This window comes from Eublepharis macularius, chromosome 11 (assembly GCF_028583425.1).
Source record: "Eublepharis macularius isolate TG4126 chromosome 11, MPM_Emac_v1.0, whole genome shotgun sequence".
Taxonomy (NCBI): domain Eukaryota; kingdom Metazoa; phylum Chordata; class Lepidosauria; order Squamata; family Eublepharidae; genus Eublepharis; species Eublepharis macularius.
Window position 1 is genome coordinate 94,862,503 of NC_072800.1, and position 15,888 is coordinate 94,878,390.

Sequence of the window (15,888 nt, forward strand, 5' to 3'; positions counted from 1 at the left end):
ATGGCCCGGGCTTGCCAGAGCAGGCCGCCCAGCACAGGCCTGCCCGCAGGCCGCTACAGAGGCAGCACCCAGGGTGCCTCCCGGGCGGGCAGCGGCCAGCTGGGAACTTCCCCGGAGAGCGCCAGGGCTGATGCGCCCGGGAAGAAGCCGGCGGGGCAGGCGGGGCAGCCCCCCCCCCAGCACAGGACCTGCGGCAACGGGAAAGGGATGCCGCGGAGCCAGGCGGGAGGGAGCACCGCTGCTCCTGGGGGCGGGCACAGCGGCGGCGGGGAGGCCGCGGGCGAAGGGGCTGACGGGCCGGGCAACACCCCGGGCTGCAACACGCTGCGCCTGGCGCCGGTTCTAGCGTCCCGACTCCCGCCAGAACGGTTGCGGACACGGCGTCGCCCTTGGCCCGGTCCAGTGCTCGGCCAAGAGCCAGCCCGCCTGGCTCCTCACAGGCGCGGCGACGGACGCCGACCGGGCACCCAGGCTGGCCTCCAGTCCGAGCGCCTCGCTGCCCTGGCTCGGGAGCCACGCTGTCCCGCCTGGGCATCACAACAACCCTGCGCGGCGGGCCGCTGGGCGCTTCCGACCGGGGCGTCTGCTTTGCAAAAACTCAAAGGAGCCGAGCGGGCGGCCAGGGACGGCCCAGCCGGGAAGAGCCGCCGGCCGCGCCTTGTCGCGCAGCGCCGCCCGCCCCGCCCCAACAGCTGCACCCGGCGTCCACCCCCCCCCGCGGCCCAGGGGCTGCTGGGAAATGTAGTCCCCGCCCGCCCATCCGTTCCGGGCGGCTCCTCGCAGCACCGACCCGGCGGCGCGCCAGGCAGCCTGAGCGCCGCCCCCCCGCCAAGCGCGCGCAAGGCCCGCCCGCCGGAGCGGCTGCAGGAGGGGCCTGGCGGGGCCGGGGAGGGCGCCGATCCTGCGGGCTCCGGGGCCGCGCCCCGCCCCTGCCTGCCCGCCCCTCCCGCGCGCGGCCCCGGTCTGCCCGGCGCAGGCGGCGGCGCTCCCGCCCGCTCGGGGTCCGGCCCGCGGATGGCCGTCGGGGCTGCCGCGCAGGTAAGGAGGAGCGCCCGGACCGGACCGGCCGTCGTCGCGCGGAGGGATCGGCCTGCCCGGCCCGGCCGCCAAAGGGCCGCAGGAGGCGCAGGCGCGGGCCAGGCCGGCTGGCTGGCGGCAAAGGGCCCGCCCGGAGCCACGCGCTCCCCGCCCCGGCCAAGGGACCGGAGATCGCCGGCCTGCCCGTCCCGCGGAGCCGCCCAGCCGTGGCCAGGAACGGGAGCCCCCGGCCTGCAGCACGGGCGCGCCTGGAGGCCGAAGGGGCCGCGGGAGCCTCCTGCTCGGCAGCCCGGGGCGGCTCGGGGGGCGGCTGGAGGCCGGGGGAGCGCTCGGCACGTGCCCAGGCGGCCGGCTTTGACAGGCCGCGGGTCCTCGGCCGGGGCTGGCGGCGCCTCGGGGCTCGGCACCAGAAGGCCGGGCGGAAGGGGCCGCGGCCGGGCCAGACCAGCCTCCAGCCGCCCGCAGCAGCCAGCCGGGCGCTTTGGCGGGCGCAGCAGCAGGGCGCAGGAGGGCAGAGGCTGGTCCCTGCCCCGACGGCGCCCCCGGCCCGCGATGCGGAGGCTGCCTGCCTCTGGACGGGTCGGGGAGGCTCCCTGCGGTCGCCCCGGCGGGCAGCCCAGCCGCCGAGGCGCCGCCCCTCCGCGCCCGCGGGCCCCCGCCTGAGCGCGTGGCCGGAGGCTCAACCCGCCGCTGAGCTCGGGAGCGGCCCGCGCTGGGGGGCGGTGGCAGGGGCGATGATGAGGCCGGCCGCTGCTGGAAGCGGGAGGGTGCGGGCCGGGCTGGGCCAAGGGGGCTGCGGGGGGCACCTCGGGGGCTGCGGGGCAGGCGCCTGGCGGAGGGGTCCGTGCCCCCCCCGCCCAGGGGGTCCAGGAAGGCCGATATAACGCGCGGGCCGAGATGCGCCGGTTGGCGGCTTGCCCGAAGCCGAGCGGCTGCTGGTGCCCTTGTGCCAGCGTAGGCCTAGGATCATGCCAAGAAGCATCAGACCATCCGGCCCTGCTTGGTGCCTCTCCGCTCACAAGCGGGCAGTGATGGAGGCGGCTCCCTGCCGCTGTGTAGCTCCTCAGTCTCTTGCGGCCAGAGGTAGACTGCATCGGCACAGGGAGGCTCTTGTAACCTGAGCGTGGCGCACACGCCTCCTTTTTCGAAGCCGTTTATTTTCCAGAGGCTGCCCTCCTGCCCATCTTGGGCCACCCCAGCGGCTCGTGGCCATTGCAGCCTCCTGCAGCAGTGGCTGCCCCAAATGCCTGCAGAAGGGGGGCTGCCCTTGTGTTCTTCCTGCACCTGCTGCTAACCACTTCCACGGGGTGTGGAGACCGGCGAGGCCTTCCAAACCAGAGTGCCGCCCTCCCGCCCACTGGCTTCCATAGGCTTAGAAGGGCGGGACTCCGCTTGGCGTGGCCCCATCCCCAGGGCCAGTGCTGGAGGTTCCACATGCTCTGCCGCTCTTTCTGGAGCAGCCGCAGGGGAGGGGGCCAAGCACTGGAGCAGGGACTGGGCCTCCGGGGCTGGGGGCAGCAGAGCAGTAGTGGAACCGCGGTTTGCATCTGTTGATCCTCTTTTTGAATTCATTTATTTTCTTTGTTTATACCCCACCGTTTCCCCAGTGGGGGACCCCAACTGGCTTACATCATTCTCCTCTCCTCTATTTTATCCTCACAACCACCCTGTGAGGTAGGCTAGGATGAGAGTGAGTGACTGGCCCAAAGTCACCCAGAGAACTTCCATGGCAGAGCAGGGTTTGAACCTGGGCCCTAGTCCGACACTCTAACCCCTGCACCACATTGTCTGTCGTACTGGTATGTGGCATCAGACAGAGGTGCCGGGGCTCAGCTGGGTGCCCCTCTCCCCTTATCCGCACATGTTTGGGGGTTAGTTGGAGGTGACTCGGCTGGGAGGGAAAGGCGCTTTGCATGTGCTCAGCCTTTGCTTAGGAACTTACTAGCTCAGTGGAAGAAACCCACTTTCTCAGCACCCCCCCCCCCCAGGACTGGGCTTGTGGGACCCCTGGAAAGACACATTGCTTCCCCCCCCCCCAGTCCCATGCGCTGCATCTGTCCAAGAGCCACTCCCAGTAAAATCTGGAGCTGTGAGCAGCAAGGAGATTTGGAGGGAGGGGCGAGAAAGGAAAAGCAGGCTGCCGTGCCAAGAGGGAACACACGGGAGGTGACGTGGAAGGGGAAAAGGAAAGGGGGGCAGGAGGGGGCCTGCAGGAAGAGGAGGGGATAAAAGGGCGGGGGAGGCGGGGAGAGGCAGCCATGATCCAGGAAGTGGTGGGTGGTCCGGCTGAGAGGATGATAAAGACATGGGGGGGGGCAGGCTGGCTCTGCATTCCCCCTTCCATCTTTCTGCCTTGCCATTGTTGGCACGCTGGCTTGGGACGGGAGAAATGAGACAGGTTCAAAGATTTCCAAATGTCTCTTGTTCTTTCTGCCCCTTTAATCCAGCTTGGAAACATGATTCAGAAACAGAACAGTGAATTGTTAGTATGGTGGGGCGGGGGGGGGGGGGGAATCAAAAATCCACTTCAGCTGGTACAAAATGTGGCTCTGCCTTCTTGCTGTCAGGCTCCTCCGCTCAGGGCCACAATCCCACTAGCCCCGAACCTCTTTCACTGGCTGCCCATTTGGTTCTGAGTGCTGGGGCTCAGGCCTTTGTGGTTGCTGCCCCATTGTTTTGGATCAGGGAGAGGCAGGCACCAACCCTGCCATTGATACTTCAGGACAGAATGAGGTGATACGACAACCACCTTCAAGTATTTGAAGGGCTGCCATATAAAGGATGGCGCAGAGTTGTTTTCCACTGCCCCAGAAGGTCGGACCAGAACCAGTGGGTTGAAATTAAAAGAGTTTTCAGCTAAACATCAGGAAGAACATCTTGATAGTTAGAGTGGTCCCTCGGTGGAACAGGCTTCCTCGGGAGGTGGTGGGCTCTCCTTTTTGGAGGTTTTTCAGCAGAGCCTAGATGGCCACCTGACAGCAATGCTGATTCTGTGAACCTAGACAGATTGTGAGAGGGAGGGCAGGAAGGGTTACACCGGTGCTTAGTTCTCATGGCCCTTCTTACATTCCCAGGGTAATGCTGATCGCCACCTTAGGTTCGGGAAGCAATTTTCCCCTGGGCCAGTTTGGCTAGGGATCCTGACAGTGTGTTGCCACCTTCTGGGCATGGAGCAGGGGTGACACTGGGGGTGCATGTGGGGGGAGGTAGTTGTGAATTTCCTGCCTTGTGCAGGGGGTTGGACTAGATGACCCTGGAGATCCCTTCCAACCCTATGATTCTAGAAAAGGAAAGGTATAGAACTGCAACGAAAGGGCCTAGATCTTTTTTGTAAAAATGAAAGGTGGAAATTCAAAGGACTGGCAGGCCCATTGTTAGAACACTATTACAATTCAGTTGCTGATTTAAAAAAAAACACACCCTATAAAGCCCAAAGTAGTGGCGACTGCAGCAGGAACTGAGGCACAAAGAGTGGTTGCTGCATCTGTGAGATTCGGAAAATCTGAACTTTCCCACCCATCACAGCAGGCCCTCCATGTTTTCCTGTCATCTTTCTCTAAACGTTTCAGTCAAGCATGTTTAGGAAAGACTGGAGAAAAGCCATGGGAACCCCAGGAGATGCCTGAATGGGGGGAGGGGGGAACCACTTCTAAAAGCACTAGACCTGGAGCACTGGGCCCGCATGGGAAGGGGCAGCCTCCCCTAATGCTGGAACTGGGGGAGGGGCGCTCTGTGAAGTTGAGGGGCAGCAGATACAGGATGGAAAAAAGGAAATACTTTGTTACTTGATTTTTGCAAGCACCGAGTCATTACTGACCCATGGGGGGACGTCGCATCACGACATTTTCTTGGCAGACTTTTGTTATGGGGTGGTTTGCCGTTACCTTCCCCTGTCATCTACACTTGACCCCCAGGAAACTGGGTACTCATTTTACCGACCTCGGAAGGATGGAAGGCTGAGCCACTCAGTGGCTTGTGGGGCCTTTTAGTGGGGTTTAGCTGCAGGCGCTTTGGGGGCAAGGGGGTAAATGGGTTTTTACTGTAGTTTGTGAGCTTTTAATTTTTGGAATTGTAAAGCCACCTTGAGCCACAAAGAAACGGTGGGATGTAAATATTTTAGTAAATAAGTGATGAAAGGAAACCTCCATGTGTGGGAGCAGTAAACTCCTGAATGCCGGGACTCAACATACGGGGGGGGCCTTGACCTCTCTGCCCTGTTTGTGGGCTCTCCGGGGCCTCTGGTTGTCCACTGGATACTGGACTAGAGAGACTTCTGGTCTGACCCAGGGTTGTTTCCAGGATAATGTGATGGAGCCATGCATGCGGCAGCATAGTGGTCGGCTCGCCGGGATGCAGATCGGCACTCTGCTGGTTCGACTCCCACGATTGCCTTGAGCTCAGTGGGTGGCTTGGGGAAGCCCCTCCTCTCAGCCCAGCTCCCCAGCTGTGTTGTGGGGATAAGAATGACACTGACGTTGTTTACCCCTCCGAGCAGGGCACTAATCTGTCCAGAAGACCGGTATATAAGCACAGTTGTTGTTACTATGCTGTGCTCAACCTTTTGGAGGAAGGGATAAAAATGTTTAGGTAGAAATCAAGAACGATGGTGTTTTAGCCTTAACGTAAAGGGTTCTGCTGAGACGGGTGAGAGGAAGGGCCGGGTTTAAAAGCCGTGGGTGCCGGGCGGCCGCCTCCAGAAGCACTTCTCCAGGCGGGCGGGCGTCATGACTTGAAGGCTTTTCAGCCTGTATTGCTGTATAAATGGGCGGCATTTATGGACCAGAGCAGCGTTAGCATTCTGGTGTACTAACATGCGTACTTACCAGCCATGGACACTTAAGCATCAGCTGGCATGTCTGTGTGTGTGCGAGAGAGAGAGAGAGAACCAGAAAGCGTCCCGTTCTCCCATGGCTAAACGTCATAGTAGGGAGAAAGAGCCCACGTGGCCTTCTCTTTGTTTTCCTCTGTGGAGTATTTTTTCATGATGGGGAAGCATTCCAGCAGCTGCGATCTGGATCCTGAGGCGATCCAAGTCCACTTCCCTGATCTGGTGGCCAAAAGGGGACCTCTGAGCGAGGCAAGTCCCCTGGCAACTGAGGAGACGTTGCCAGCCAAGCTGTGAGTTCGGAGGGGGGCCGGGGATGGGGGGGGAGGCTGATGGAGGCACCGGAGAGCAGGGGGGCATTTAGGCCTTACCCCAAAGGGCTCAGCTGCCCAGCTGAGGCTCAGCACCTTGGAACTCCTCCTGTTCCTCAGAGACCTTTTGGGAGCCCCCCCCCCAAAAAAGGTTCAGAGGTTCAGGGAAATCAGAGGTCCCGATCCTGTTCTCAAAGGATTTGCTGTCGGGGACCTGGGGCACAGCCGCGGGGGGCTGAGCACCAGGCGTAACCACGGACTCGTTTCTGCAGGGAAGGCTCTGTGGTGGACTGGGGGGTGGCTTAGTGGAAGCAGCGGTGGAGGAGCCCTGCTGCGGCTGCTCGGGAGATACTCCTGGCCTGTCTGACCATTTTCCCAGATGCCCCACGGTGATGCTCTTGAAGGTCGGGATTATTTCGAGACTGGGAGGGGGGTGGCAGCTGCGGATCCCTCAACTAGACACGGGCTTGAAGTGCTGATACAGACCAGTGGGAGGACCCCCCCTTAACCTGGCCCCGCCTGACCCTGGCCTTTCGCTGTCGCAGGTGCCGGTGAGGTGTGAGGACAGAGCTCTTCAGTTTGCCTCAGAGCGGTGGAAGGACCGGGCTGCCCCCGAGGATGCCATGCGGGAGAATTTTGGTTCCACAATTGCTCTTGGTAAACCCTCTCTGACTGCTTCGGCCTCCAGATGGTGAGGTGGGGTGGTTGGCATCGCCAGGCAATCTCTCCGTCTACTTCCCCAGCTGCTCCATCCCTCTGGCACGGGCATGCCAGGAGCTGCTCCTGTTCTTCCTAGAGAGACCTTGGAAATGAAGTAAAGAGTCCAGTAGCTCGATGGTTGTTGGGGGTTTTCCGGGCTGTATTGCCGTGGTCTTGGCATTGTAGTTCCTGACGTTTCGCCAGCAGCTGTGGCTGGCATCTTCAGAGGTGTAGCACCAAAAGTCTTTTGGTGCTACACCTCTGAAGATGCCAGCCACAGCTGCTGGCGAAACGTCAGGAACTACAATGCCAAGACCACGGCAATACAGCCCGGAAAACCCCCAACAACCATCGTTCTCCGGCCGTGAAAGCCTTCGACAATACATAGTCCAGTAGCTCCTTTAAGACTAACCAACTTTATTGTAGCATAAGCTTTCGAGAACCACAGCTCTCTTCGTCAGATGCATCTCACTTCCATTGTCACTTCTGTCGATGCATCTGACGAAGAGAGCTGTGGTTCTCGAAAGCTTACGCTACAATAAAGTTGGTTAGTCTTAAAGGTGCTACTGGACTCTTTGCTATTTTGCTACTGCAGACTAACACGGCTAACTCCTCTGGATCTATGACCTTGGAAATGAAGGAGACCCAGTTGCTGGGATGGAACGGAAATGCCAGAATTCAGTTGGCATAAATTGGCCCTGGTGCCATGGGGGTCCCTGAGTCACCCCCCGTTTGCCCCCTTACCAAAGAGGACAAGCTGAGAAAACAGCAGCGTTCCAAGTATGTGGCACACAAACACCCTTTACGTTCCCCTGGGCAGCACCTTGGCCAGATGCTGCTCTCGCACACAGCTCTGAAAAGGCCACCCTTCCCGCTTTCTGTAATTCAGGAAGAGACAGGCAGTTTTAATCCTGCCCCCTGGAAATATGGGAAATGTGGACCAGGTTGCAGAGTGGCCTGTTGTGATTTGGCAGTCACCTTTTTGAGGCTTATTATACAAGAGCCTGTGGTCTCTTCCTGTGGCCGTGGTGCACAGCGCACTAGAGGCTGGGGGTTCGGAGACCACAGAAGTGCTCACCTTTGAACAAATGTTGCCTTTGTGGAGTGTCTCCTTGTGCAGACCTGTGGAATGGATTTGGTTCCAAAATGGAGGTGCTGTCTTCGGGTCATAAACTAATACATAGTGCTTCACAGTAAGCTGCACATAACAGATCCCAGGAGCAAGCAGTCCATGGAAAACTTTATGAAAAATGCCCATCTTAAAAACCCTCTTGTGAAAGTGGGTCAAGTCTGTGTAGATCGAGCCTTTTCAGGGAATGCTGCCATGTGCAGGTTCACACACGCATCTTCATCGTGGCATGACCGCAGGCGCCCCAGGCAGAGCTTCACATTGCCTGGAGCACACTCAAGGCATCGCTTCTTGGTGGAGGGAAGATGATGTTGGGAGATGTACGTGCATGTGTGAATCAGAGCAGAGGACCTGGGCAGAGGCTGCCTTGCGTCCACGGGGTCTGCCAGCTCCCCTCCCTGCCCAGCAAGGATTGAGTGGGAGGGAATTTCACCCAGCCAAGCAATTTCTTCCTTTTGTGTCTTGCAGGGTCCCCCACTGCCCAGCCGGGGATTGAGGAAGGTGGTCTGCCTCCAGTCAAAGCTCAAAGGGGAGCAGAGACCAGTGACGCTCCTGGAGGCAGCCATGCTGGTATGAGAGACAAAACGAGCTGCTGGGAGAGAGGTGCGTGATCCTGGAGGGTGGCGCCCCAGCATTATGATTGTAATAATAGCATTTGATTTATATACCGCCCATCAGGACAACTTATGCCACGCTCAGAGCGGTTTACAAAGTATGTCATGAGGTGGGTGGGGCTGAGAGAGCTCTGAGAGAGCTGTGACTGACCCAAGGGCGCCCAGCTGGCTTCGAGCGGAGGAGTGGGGGATCAAACCCGGCTCTCCAGATTAAGAGTCCCACCACTCTTAACCACTACACCAAACTGGCTCTGTATGGCATGGCAAGATATCCTGAGGCACACCCCTCAAAGCAGTTGTGGGGAGCTGTTGGAGTGGAGCGCAGTCAAGGGGGTTAGCAAAAGGCAGGGCTGTTACCAGAGGGAGCCTGCCGCCCAGTTTAGGGGGTGGCTGGGGCAGTGGCCGTCTGCCTCATTGAGCCTGCTATGATTTCTTTGCTTCTGAAGCGGGGTGTTTTATTAAAGCACAGAGTTGACAGGGCCCTGCGCCTGAGGCCTCATGGCTCAGTAGTTCACCCCTCTGACCTGGAACTGCATACCCAGACCGACCATTTATCTTCTGTCCCCCCCCCCTTCCCCTGGCTCAACAGGAATTGTACCCCCGGAAACTGAGGGCACGGTGAGAAGTGAGCAGCAGCCAGGAGACCCCCAGAGAGGGCCCGGAGACCCCAAGGGCCCAGAGAGAAGTTGCCCAGGTAAGGGCCTCACCCTCCTCATCTGCTGGGAAGAGATGTTCTGAGTGAGTGGTGAGTGCTGGGCCACCAAACCCCCAGGGAGGCCAGGAGGGGCTCCGTCACCTGCTGAGCATTAAGGTTCCTAGAAGGACAGCGTAATGCAGCGGGGCGGGATTGAAGAACTGGAAGGGGGGAACACATCGTCCCTCACAGAGGCCACCTCCCGAGCCCATCCATTAACTCACAGCTCTGCTTCTCTATCAGAATGCCTTTCTGAGCAGTTCTGATTTGCATATTGAATGAAACAAGAGCGGCACAGGGCCCTTCCTGACCTCTGAAGAAGCTGGGCGCCACGACAGAGAATGCCCATGAACAGGCAGTTGCCAGTTTTACCTGTTTGCAGGGTGGCACCTTTGGGAGGCTTTCCTTAGTTGAGCGAAGCTGTCGCAGCAGAACGTAACAGGCGAGGCGGTCTGCAGGTGCGTGAGCCCAGTGCCGGTAAGGGCTTTGGAGATGGTGGTTAGAATCTGGAATTGAACCTGGTCACTGATCAGTAACCAAGGAAGTATCTGCAGAAGCAGATTTCTCTCTGCCCCGACAGTAGCTGGCCCACAGCATTCTGTATCTACTGGAGTTTCTAAGCTGTCTTTAAGGGCAGACCTATGTAGAGTGCACTACAGTAGCCTAGCCACAAGGTAACTATAGCATGGATCCACGTGGGCAGCTCAGCAGAGCCAAGGTAGGGAGCCATCTTAGCAGAGTTGGTGGAGTGCCTTTCGCAGTTGCATCAGCTGGCTTCTTCAGCAATAAAGCGTGATTATCACCCCTAGGCTCTTAACCAAGGCAGGGAGAGACAATTGGCCCCATTCAAAGCAGGGTGCCCTGTGTCCTTCAGGCCCTCCCTAAGCAACAAACACCACCTTTGTCTTGTCAGAATTCATTTTCAGCCTGTTTCCCCTTTGCTGTTCAACCAAAGCTGGCAGGCATTGGTTCACAGACTGTAGCGTCCCCCAGGCGGTCTTCCTTGTTCATTGAATGTCCCAGCTGTTGATCATATCACTGTGTAATCCACCTTGGATCTCAGTGAGAAAGGCGGACTATAAATAAATACATAAAACCAGCTCGGGGACTCCCTCCCTCCTCCTGCCGTTGGCGCTTCCGGTCAGAGCTCAGCCCAAGGACCTGTCAGGCCTGGCTGCTGGAGGACCCACGCAGGCTCTCCACTTCATCAGGCGCAGCTGTGCGAGTGAAAGGTCTTTGTTACAGCATTTCCCCATGTAGAACGCTGTACAGAGCAGTTGCCTAGAATGCCAAAGCGGAAGCCTTTCAGAAGAGTTATACCCCCCCCCCCGTCGCCTCCCCACTAGGTTGAAAGAGTCGGTTGAAGTCAGCGCGGAGTTGAGTTCCCAGGGCCGGGCGGTTCCCAGACGCTCCCTCCCAGCTGCACCGATAACAGAGACAGCAGCCGAAGCCCAGCAAGCGGCGAAGCGGCGAAGCAGCAGCTAGTCTCCTTCCCACCCCCACGCCCACCCCGCAATAGTTAGGCACCTCCATGTATGGCAGAGGCAGGCAGGCTGGCTTGCTAGCCTGTCTGACAGGACCTGTTTTAACTCTTCAGACCCGCAGCAGGCCTGTTTCCCCAGCTCCCTTGCGGAGGCCACCGTCGGATCTTTGTTAAAGGAACCCTCCTTGGGTAAAAAGGAGCTGGCCGCTTGGTGTATAATCTCCCCTTCCTGGGGAAGGTCGTGGAATGAGCAGTGGCCGAGCAGCTCCAGGTCCTTCGGCCCCCGTCCCGTCCCAGTCAAGCTTCAGGCTTGGCTTTGGGGCTGATGCAGCTCCGGGCACCTCGGTTGATGATCTCTGCTTACGTCTGGAGAAAGGCACGCCAGAGCTGTTAATTCTCTTGAACGCATCAGCAGCTTTCAGTACAGTTGACGATTCAGACCTGGCCTCCCTGGGGGTGAGGGGCACTGCTCCTCGTACCTACAGGGACCCTCTCGGAGGGTTGCAATTGGAGAGGAGAGGTCCCGTCGGGTTTGAGCCACCCTCCGATGTTATTTAATTTATTTCTGCATCCTCTTGCTGAGATCATCAGAAGGTTTGGAGTTGGGTGCCATTAATGTGCAGGGCACTTGGCTGTACCTCGGTGCCTAGGTGTGGTCGTTGATTGGTTAAGGGGGACCTGGCTGAAGCTGAATCCATCTATGACGGAGGCCGCGTGGCTGGGAAAGACTGAGATGCTGGCTGGAGGATCGCTGCCGAGACTCGATGGTGTCTAGCGGATGGCTGTAAACTCTGTATAGACTCATTGAATAAACAAGTCTCCGTGGCAGCGTGGTCAGCATTTTGCCACCTACGCCAGGCCTGACTACTGGCTCCCTGCTTGTCCACACTGATTCGTGCCGTGGTCACATCCAGATGGGGTTACTGCAATTCGCTCTGCGTAGGGCTACATTTGAAAGCTCTTGGGGAACCACAGGGGGTCCAGAACGCCACGGCCAGGTTGCTGACCAGAACCTCACGGTCAGCTGATATTATTCTGATCTTGCGGCAGCTGCACTGGCTTCCAGTGAGGCTCCGGATCCGATTCAAGGTTTTGATGCTAACCTTTAAGGCCCTTAATGGCCTGTGTCCCTCATACCTACGGGACTGTCTCTCCTTTTATAACTCCCCCCCCCCCGTGCTCTCTTTGGTCATCTTCTCAGACCCCTTTGCAGGTGCCTGGACCCAGGATGGATTGGTTAGCTGTCACCAGCGGAAGGGCCTTCTTAGTGGTGGTCCCTGCTCTCTAATGACACCTGGGCCCTGTCAGATTTGTTGAGTTTCCAGAGGGCAAGCAAGGCCGAATTGGCCTTTGGCGGCTAGCCAGATGGTTTGGGGTTGGTCCTGACAGTGCTGTGGTGCTCAACCATGTATTTTAATGTATCTTAATAGTTCAATCTCATTTTAATTTTATTGTTATTATCTGTTCTTATGTTGATTTTATGTTTTTATATTGTTAAGTGTTATAAGTTGTCTTGAGATCCAAAATATAACAATAATAGCCATGATGAGAGTGTCTCTGAGCATGTGCAGAGGTACAGCCACACATTTGGAAGAACAGGAGCAGGGAGACAGGAGGGGCATTTGAAGCTTTCAAAATCCAACTTTTAGCCGGGCCTGATGAATCTTGGTGCCTCTCCCCAGTGACCCCCCTGCTTCCCTCTTGGTGTCCTCGTGGTGAAAGGGAGTTCAGGCCACTCCCTTATCCACACGCGGCCTCCCGTGGCCCTTTGTAGGAGTCCCTTTCCAGCAGTTGTCCTGGCCCACCCCTCTGCTCCTGCCCGCCAGCTGCCCCCTCCCCTCCCCGTCCCTCCCGATCTCTGACTGTCTCTCTCTGTGTCCTGAACCCCGACAGGCGAGTGGCTGATCCGGACGGTGAAAGTAGAAACGGAGGACTACTCGGAATGGCCGGCTGGGCTGAGCGCAGAGGTGCTGCTCTCGGGGCTGCCTGTGGGGGCAGTTTGCAAGTCCGAGGGCCTGAGTCCAGGGGGCGAGGAGGGTGCCAGCGGAGGGCTGGGTGAGCTCTCGGGCCTGGCACTGCAACAGTGGCAGATGCTGAGCGAAGAGAAGTCGCTGGGCTGCCCCCGGTGCGAGCATCCTGGAGCCCCGCTAGAGGGCAGCCAGGGAGACCCTCGGCCACGCCCTTTTGCTTGCTCCCAGTGCGGCAAGGCCTTCGGGAAGAAGGCCCACCTGACCCGGCATGCCCGGGTGCACACTGGAGAACGCCCGTTTGCCTGCACCCATTGTGGCCGCCGCTTCTCGCAGAAGATCCACCTGGGCTCTCATGAGCGCGTGCACACGGGGGAGCGGCCCTTCCCCTGCGGCCGCTGCCCCAAGAGCTTCCGCAAGAAGACCCACCTGGTGCGGCACCAGCTCACCCACACTGGGGAGCGCCCCCACGCCTGCCCGCTCTGCTCCCGGAGCTTTGTCCATCGCCGGCATCTGCTGCGGCACCAGCGACTCCACGAGGAAGGGAATGCGGCCTGCAGGGAGCACGTGGAACCGAGGCAGGGTCCAGAGCCCTGCAGCCGCGATCTCGAGCCTGGGAAGGACCCAGAGCCCTGCAGGGAGCAAGTGGGACACCAGCAGCCTGTGGCCCCTCCTGTTGAATCTGGACAGGCCACAGCCCTTTGCAGAGACCAGAGTGAACTGGGGCAGACTGCCACCCCCTACAGGGAGGAGGCTGGCCCAGCACAGGGTCTCACCTCCTGCACGGGTCCTCCAGAACCGTATCTGGGTCCAGTCCTTTTCAAGGCTCAGGCTGAACAAGAACCGGGCAGAGTCCCTTGCCTGGACTACCCCAGGCAAGGAGAAGCTCTTGCCCCAGGCATGGTGTGCCCTGAGCAGGGGCCCTGTGGCATGACCTGTGGGGTGCAGGCCGAGGCCGAGGGCAGCACGCTCCATGTGGAACGGATCAGCAAGACAGAACCGGAAGAGGAGGAGGCTGGCTCCTGCCAGCTGCCTGAAGAGAAGCCGTTTTTGTGCTCTGACTGTGGAAAGGCATTTGCCTGGAGAAAGAACCTGGCTTCCCACCAGCGGCTCCATGCTGAGGGCGGGCGTCCTTTTTCTTGCGCTGAGTGTGGGAGGGGCTTCAGCGACAAGCGCCACCTGACTGCACACTTGCGTGGGCACATGGGCCTGTTGCCATATGCTTGCCCACACTGTGAAAGAAGCTTTGCACACCGAGCTGGCTTGGCTGCGCACCAGTGTGGCGGTCATGCCGGGCAGCGCCCGTTTGCCTGCAGTGAGTGTGGCCGGTGCTTTGCCCATAAGCGGCACCTGCAGCGACATCGGCGCAACCAGCACTCGGCCGAGCGCCCTTTCTCCTGTGCTCAGTGTGGTCGCACCTTCAGCACCCGGGCCAGCTTGCTGGCACACGTCAAATCTCATGCCGGCCAGCGTCCCTTTGCCTGCCCGCTGTGTGGTCGGGCATTCAGCCGCAAGTCGCACCTGGCCCGGCACGAAGCTGTGCATACAGGGCTGCGCCCTCATGCCTGCTCCCAGTGCCCACGGCGCTTCAGCTCCAAGACCAATTTGGTGAGGCACCAGGCTGTGCACACTGGCCTCCGCCCGTACATCTGCACCCATTGCGCCCGGAGTTTCAGCCGCAAGACACACCTCCTGCGCCACGAGCGCACCCACATCAGCACCCCCATGCCCAGCGCTCCCAGCTGGCCGCCCACCTTGCCCCAGAGCGCTCTGCCCCACTTGCAGTCAGAGCAACCCATGATCTTCCCTGTGGCTTTTGAGTCGGCCTGGCAGTGACGGAACGGCCCCCGGGTCCTGCTGTGGGCTAAAATCTGGTCTATGTGCACCAAAATCCAGGCAAAAGACTATGCCCCCCCCCTGCAATTCTGTCCCAAGGAGTATTTGCAGCCTACAGAAACTATAAGCCAGTTTTATATACATTTGCAATGTTTTGCCTAATTCTGGTGAGAGTGTCCTTTTCTAAGGCAAAACAATTAAGCCGAAGGAACTTCTGTATTATTTGACTGAGGGAAGGCAGCACATCTACAGGGCACTGCTGCCCCCGTTGAGAATGCAAGTTGTGAGGCATCGTTCTCTAAGTGTCGCCCATCTACTTTTGAAACTGTCTTTAGTGCCAACAGGACTGGAAACTTGGCTCTCTGAGAGCACAAAGACAGAAGCAAACCAAGAGTGTGCCGAGTTCTGAACCCAGAGCCAAATCGTGCCCAGTGGAGAATCACAAGATGCACACGGACTGGAGCATCCTGACCCGGCAAGCATTTCAGCCTAAAAAAATAACGGAACATTTTAAAAAAAGAAATCATTTTAGTAGCATCTTAAGACAAATGTAAATTACATTTTTAAAAAACTTTTTCTGATATAAACAAAAATAAAGTAATGAAATTTTGTCCGTGGTCCAGATTATTTCAGCATTTTTAATTTATTTGTTTATTTTACTTAATTTATCCCACTTCCCAGTGGGAACCCAAAGCAGTTTACATCATTCCCCTCACAAGAACCCTGTGAGGTCGTGGGAAAGAGCAAGGGTCCAGTAGCCCCTACAAAATGAGTAGTGGGCAGTGCCTTTTTTCTGGGAAAAGAGGTGGTGGAACTCAGGACTGCACAATGATGTCACTTTGGGTCAGCTGGAACAAGGGGGAGTTTTTTAAAGTTTAAATTGCCCTAAGCGAAAATGGTCACATGGCCGGTGGCCCCGCCCCCTGATCTCCAGACAGGGGGGAGTTTAGATTGCCCTCCACACCGCTCAGCGGCATGGAGGGCAATCTAAACTCCCCTCTGTCTGGAGATCAGGGGGCGGGGACACCGGCCATGTGACCATTTTTAAGGGGTGCCAGAACTCCGTTCCGCTGCGTTCCCACTGAAAAAAAGCCCTGGTGATGGAGCTTATGTATCTGAAGAAACGAGCTGTGCCCTACCCTACCACTGATTTTGTTAGTCTTAGAGGTGCTACTGGACTCTTGTTCTTTTCCACTGCAATACACAGACTAACGGGGCTACCCACCTTGACCTGTGAGACTGACTGTGCGAGGCTGAGACTGTGTGACTGACTCCCAGGTTACCCAGCAAGC

The 15,888-nt window shown here is 58.4% G+C and overlaps 1 protein-coding gene across 1 annotated transcript; it reads left to right on the forward strand.

The window, feature by feature from the left end:
• Positions 1–15,206, forward strand: LOC129337380 (zinc finger protein 467-like). The gene is made up of 5 exons (XM_054990982.1): positions 1–1,038; positions 6,720–6,831; positions 8,471–8,605; positions 9,206–9,310; positions 12,687–15,206. The coding sequence occupies exons 1-5, from the start codon at positions 1–3 to the stop codon at positions 14,594–14,596; spliced, it is 3,300 nt and encodes a 1,099-aa protein (XP_054846957.1). The 3' UTR covers positions 14,597–15,206.
• Positions 15,207–15,888: the final 682 nt, after the last annotated feature.